Source organism: Triticum dicoccoides, chromosome 1A (genome assembly GCF_002162155.2).
Source record: "Triticum dicoccoides isolate Atlit2015 ecotype Zavitan chromosome 1A, WEW_v2.0, whole genome shotgun sequence".
NCBI classification, from domain to species: domain Eukaryota; kingdom Viridiplantae; phylum Streptophyta; class Magnoliopsida; order Poales; family Poaceae; genus Triticum; species Triticum dicoccoides.
The window spans coordinates 2,488,551-2,494,631 of record NC_041380.1 but is presented as its reverse complement, the minus strand read 5'-3'; the positions used below and the strand labels follow the sequence as shown (position 1 = coordinate 2,494,631).

General features: G+C 45.0%; 1 protein-coding gene across 1 annotated transcript; it reads right to left on the bottom strand.

The window, feature by feature from the left end:
- Positions 1-523: 523 nt before the first annotated feature.
- LOC119350940 (MDIS1-interacting receptor like kinase 2-like) lies at positions 524-4,174 on the bottom strand. The gene is made up of 3 exons (XM_037618605.1): positions 3,775-4,174; positions 1,215-2,937; positions 524-1,121 (listed from the first exon to the last, which is right to left on the bottom strand). The coding sequence occupies exons 1-3, from the start codon at positions 4,111-4,113 to the stop codon at positions 835-837; spliced, it is 2,349 nt and encodes a 782-aa protein (XP_037474502.1). The 5' UTR covers positions 4,114-4,174; the 3' UTR covers positions 524-834.
- Positions 4,175-6,081: the final 1,907 nt, after the last annotated feature.

Here is a 6,081-nt window from a genome sequence, read left to right as displayed (position 1 = left end):
CCGTTCAAAAAAAAAATAACAGTCATCAAAGCCAAGAGCACTGCCACCATGATAGTACTACTTGTGCTGCTAATTAAGAGTCCAACAATGTCCCAGCTGCAGCATATATGTAGCAATGATTTTTCTCACGCTGAATTAATACTAGTTATTAGTTTTACTGAATTCCCTCACACTGGATGCATGGTACTACGTACTAGTTCTACTAATGGTCAAATTCAACAGTAGGGTCATACACGCCTGGTCCTCTCAAAACATGTCAGTTCACAAACAAACATCACAAACCACCGCAAGCCAACTGCACATAGCTGAAACGTACCAGAAATAAAACGTACTGAATAGTTTTGCTTGACTTTCGAACCAAAGGTTTGCGACGTCCTTCGCAGTCTTGCCACGCCTACTCTCGTGATTGACGCTAGACCATCAAAACTTCAAATTTCAGCACCGAATCGACAAAGACACGAACTCGCGTGCAAGGAAATTTGAGAGAGGGGCACAAGTGCTTTGCGCTGATCAAACTTCTGTAGCTTTTCTCGTCTTTTCTCTTCTCTTATTTGAACATAAAAAACTTGAACAAGAGAACGGTAAACATGGCCTTGTGCGAGTCGTGCCACCCCGCGACTCGGGGATCACGCGGGCGCACAACTCACAACATGACAAGACTCAGACTTTGCACGAACAAACTCGTGGAGTCATCCACACTATGACACGGCGATTACACAACATCGTCTACCACATTGACCATTCTTTCATGTGTAAAAGGGGAAAATGAAATCTACAATTAACATGACACGGTGGTAGATTCATTCAGCACACTGGACAATGACTAGAGGAGGATCACTGGATGAGTGCTTGGTATGCCTCCCGCATGGTTGGTCTTGCTTGCGGAGAAGATTCCAAGCAAGAAAAGGCGAGGCTGACGAGCAGAGCCAAGCTATCCTCTTCTGTTCTTGTTGGTGTTGTCGGCCGTTGGTCTAGAATATCTTTCACCAGCACATCTTGTTCCCCGCTTGAGATACCATCTAATAGATCCATTGGATGCTTTCCCATCACTAACTCTAGCACAACCACGCCAAAACTATAGACGTCACATTTCTCAGTCACAACAGATGTGTACGCCATTTCTGCACAATACCAAATTAAACATTAGAATTAGAAATAAAGTGGATAGAGATGAATGCATCTGACGTGAGAAGGAAAGATATACTACTACATACCAGGAGCAATGTACCCATATGTTCCTGCTAGTGCGCTCCAGTTTGATGAATCGGGCTTAAGAATCCTTGCTGTGCCAAAATCTGAGACAAAAGCCTTCAAGGATGTATCAAGTAAGATGTTATTGCTTGTGATATCTCGATGTATTATAGGCGGACTGCATTCATGGTGCAAATAAGATACTGCTTGAGCCACATCATTTGCAACAGTAATTCTCTTGTGCCAATCCAATTCCTTTGCCAGCTCCTCATTTTCCAATGTCCTGTGGAGGCTTCCCTGCTGAATGTAGTCGTAGACTAGAAATTTATACGTTGGATGGGAGCAGAATCCATACATTTTGACAATGCTTCGTTGTCGGATCTGTGTTAAGATTTCCATTTCACTACGGAATCTTCTTTCATCATCCAACTCTTCTTCGTCCCGATGAAGCTTCTTGACAGCAACTAGCTGCCCGTCATGGAGTTGTGCCTTGTAGACTTTGCCGTATCCTCCTATTCCAATGATGTACTTACCATCAAAGTCTTCGGTTGCCCTTATAATATCGTCAAATGCTAATCTTCCATCAAAATTCCAAACAGAGAATAGGCCCCTTGCTTCATTGGTAACACTTTCTTGTGGTTTTCTCTTCATACGAGCAAGTATTATTATGACAACAGTTGCAGCAACAACGCTGAAACCCATCACAAGAACAATTGGCAAAAGCAAACCAAGTATCTTCCCCTTCTTGTGAGCAGCTACTGGGGTTGAATAACAAGGTGGCATGCCAGAGAGGTTACCACATAGACCTTTATTGGGAAGAAACCAACTTGTTGAAGCATTTTTTAGGAGCCTTGCTATTGGGATTGGTCCTTCCAACTCGTTGTAGGATACATCGACTGTTGAAAGGCTGACCATGCTTGCAAATGATGATGGGATGCTGCCACTGAACTGATTATGTGATAAATTCAGAAATTCCAGCATCTCCAACTTCCCGAGTTGCCGTGGCAACACACCAGTGAGGTTATTGTTGCTCACATCTAGCATGATCTGCAGGCCTGCTAAATTTCCAATCGCACCGGGCAAACTCCCACTGAAGTTGTTGTTGTTGATCTTCAAGGATTGCAATTTCGTGCAGCCCCCTAGTTCCTCAGGTATTAATCCACCCAATCTGTTCCCAGATATATCAAGGTATCCTATGTTGCTTAGCTTTTGTATTTGTATGGGTATGGGTCCAGATAGTCGGTTTGATGATAAGTTCAGTATATATAGATTTGCTAAAGTACAAATTTCTGGTGGAATCTCACCATTAAGATGATTAGAATCGAGTGTTAGTTCTTCTAGGCTGGACAATTTAGAAAGGATTGGAGGTATGGAACCAGTGATCATATTTTGTGCTAGCCGTAATACCGTTAATTGGGTACATGCACCTAGATTTTGTGAGATTTTCCCAGAGAATCTATTCGATGTCAAGCGCATGTCTTTTAGTTGTGGGTACACACCAAAATGCTGAGATAAATCTCCTGTTAATTGGTTCCACTGAAGGTCGATTTCAACCAAACTCGTACATGTCTTTAAACTCTTTGGAATTAGGCCACTGAACATATTAAAAGATATGCCGACAAACTGAAGTCTACCACCCGAACATATTTTTGCGGGTAAAGTTCCTGAAAGTGAGTTGTTAGACAACCCAAGTTTAATAAGGCTTGTGAGATGTCCTATTTCTTGAGGAAGAGAACCTGATAGATTGTTTTCAAAGAGTTGCAGTTCTTGGATGCTTTGCAACTTCCCAAAAGTTTTTGGTATTGATCCCGAAATTTGGTTAAGATACAAGCCTAAATACTTGAGGTTCATCAGATTGCCAATCTCTTGGGGAATGAAACCGGTTATCTGATTATCAGAGAGGGATAATGCAAGTAACTTGGTAATATTTCCTAAGCTGTTAGGAAGAGAGCCAGATATTTGGTTCTCGGACAAGTATAATCCTTGGAGATTTAGCAAGCCACCCACTTCTGAAGGCATCGACCCTGTGATTTGATTTGTATAGAGAAAAAGCTTATTTAGCATAGTGAGGTTTCCTAGTCCCGGGGGTATTGAACCAGTTATTTGATTTCGATAGAGACAAAGTATATTCAACATATTAAGATTTCCTATTGTCGGGGGGATGGAACCTGTTATTTGATTATCATAGAGAAAAAGTGTGTTCATCTTAGTGAGATTGGTTATGGAGACTGGAATTGGACCCGATAAATCATTTGAATTAAGTTCAAGACTTTGCATATGGACTAGCCTACCTAATTCTTGGGGTATAGGCCCTGAGAGTTGATTACCAAATAGGTACAAAGTATTTAGTTGGGTCAGATTACTAATGGTTTTCGGTATGAAACCGCTTAAGCTGCTGTTGCTTAGTTGTAGAACTTGTAGGTTGACAAGCCTTCCAATCTCTTTAGGGATGAGACCGGATACCATGTTTTGGTGAATTCCAAGTTGAGTTAACATTGTTAGGTTACCCAGAGATGCAGGGATATGTCCTGTGAGTTTGTTAAATGAGAGATCAAGCAACATGAGACTTTTGAGGTCACCAATCTCACAAGGAATTTTCCCTGCGAGCTGGTTCTGCTTAAGGTTGAGTTCTAAAAGTGCTGACAGGGAGCTGATACTAGTGGGTAGTGCACCATGGAGGCTATTGTTATGAAAGTCGATATATGTGAGGAATGGAAGAGCCGAGAAGTTGAGCTCACCAAGTTTGCCATGGATGCCAGCATCCGGCAGGGAGATGTTGGTCACCACCCAGGGCATATGGCGACCATGGCGAACAGCCGTACACATTATGCCCGACCAGTTGCAGGGGCTGGTGTTCTCCTGCCAAGAGCTCATCTGCAGCAGTGGGCTCGCAAGAGTAGCTTTCCAGTGGAGGAGGGCCATTTGTTGGGACCTTAGTGAGATCCCTCCGTGCCGTGCCGCTTGTGCTTCTTCGAGGAGAAGAAGGCACGGCAGGAGCAGCAGGCAGAGATGCAACAGAGCTCGCATTTTGCAGCCTAGTGTTTGCATGTTGTGTTTGGTTTTGGGATGTGGCTTTGGTGCAAATGGAACCTCTATTTATATTTAGGTATGTGTCGTCCATGAGGCCCTCTAAGTCAGTCAACACACAGCGATTGAGGCGAAGGTGCTGGTGCTATCATTCATGTGGGCGTCACTTGTGCTGCACAAGCCTGTTGCATGGCAATTGCCAATATAGCTAGCTAGCTTAGCCCTCTATCATTGGCCCATCAAATAATGGTTATCTGCCAGCCTGCATGAATGCGAAGACCAGACCATAAACCTTGCTGAAGTCTTGGTCCTTTCCATACACACATGACAACAAGACCAGAAGTCCTGCCTTTTCACACCAGCACCGAATGGTACACACAGTACTTCATTATTATTTTTGGAAAGATGATTGATACAATCTCGATCATCAGGTTTATTGCGATAGTTTTATGTGCCCACAAATTAAAATGTATCTATTACATTATTATTAAACTAAGAGGCATATGAGCAATCACATTTTTCACATAGGCAAAACCATATGATATGTTGCTTATAGATTTTAAAAGGCTGAGGTTTAGAAATCAAATTAATGTACCAGAGATTGTAACACAGGGAGTCTGGTCCGTCCGGTGCCAGTCCATGAAGGACTTTGACCTGCAATCAGGCAAGGCATGCATTTATATTGAGGTGCACACGGAACTTCTATTTATATTGAGGTCCTCTAGGTCAGTCAACACTCAACACACATCAATTGAGTCGAATCTGCTGGTGCTATCATTCATGTGCGTGTGAGCTGTATGAATGCCAATTGCCAATATATGAGTGCAAAGACCAGACGATATTAAGTCTGCCAGCCTGCATGAATGCAAAGACCAGACGATAAACCTCCCTTAAGTCTTCGTTCTTTCCACACACAAGACTACAAGGCCAAAAGTCGTGCTGCAAGACCACACCAAGTTTCGTCTCACTTCACTTCAACTTTTTTTAGAAAGATGGTTGATACAATCTCGATCATCAGATTTATTGTGATAGTTTTATGTGCCCGCAAATTAAAATCTATCTCTTATATTAAACTAAGAGGCAAACGAGCAAAACCATATATGATATGTTATTTATAGATTTTAATGGCTCAGATTTAGAATCATATTAATGTGCCTGAGATGCATACATACGTGTAATGCGGGGAGTACATGAATGACTTGAACTGCAAGCAGGCAACGCACATCACCTCCCTCCTCCTGGCCTGCCGCGCTCAGCTTTCGCGGCAGCTCTCCCGCGCCTCGACTCCAAGCCTCTGCTCCACGCACCCGTGCGCCGAGCTGTGGCACCTCAGCTCTGAATCCACTTCCACTGCTCTGGGCTTCAACCTTCCCCTCTCGCGCATGGCTTGCACCAGCGCGGCTTCGCTCCATGCCGGGTCTTGCACCTCCATGCCCCGACCGGCTCCTGCTGCCTCGGTGCATCTTGCGCCGCCGCGCGGCGTCCACTTCCATCGTGCCCGACGGCGTCCTCCACCATTCAGATCCGGCCAGTGCTCGCCGCTCTCGACCTGCGCCGCCATCCTCCGCGTCATCCCTCTGCTTCGGGCCGGTGTGCCGAGGCTGCGGGATCCATCGCCCAGCCTTGTGCGGGTCTTGGTCAGCCCGCTCGTCCAGCCTGGGTGGTGCGGGGTGGCAGCCCGACCTCCTTTGCTCTGCTTCATCCCCAGTGCTAGTGTTGGTTCTGATGCTTGGGCGAGGCTGGAGTATCTATGCCGGCTGGCAGTGCCTTTGAGGTCAGGTGCTTGCTCCCGGAGAAATCCTGCTCAGTACGAGCGACCATGGCGGCGCCCTTTCCGTCGCAATCCTCCTTGGAGGCGTGGTT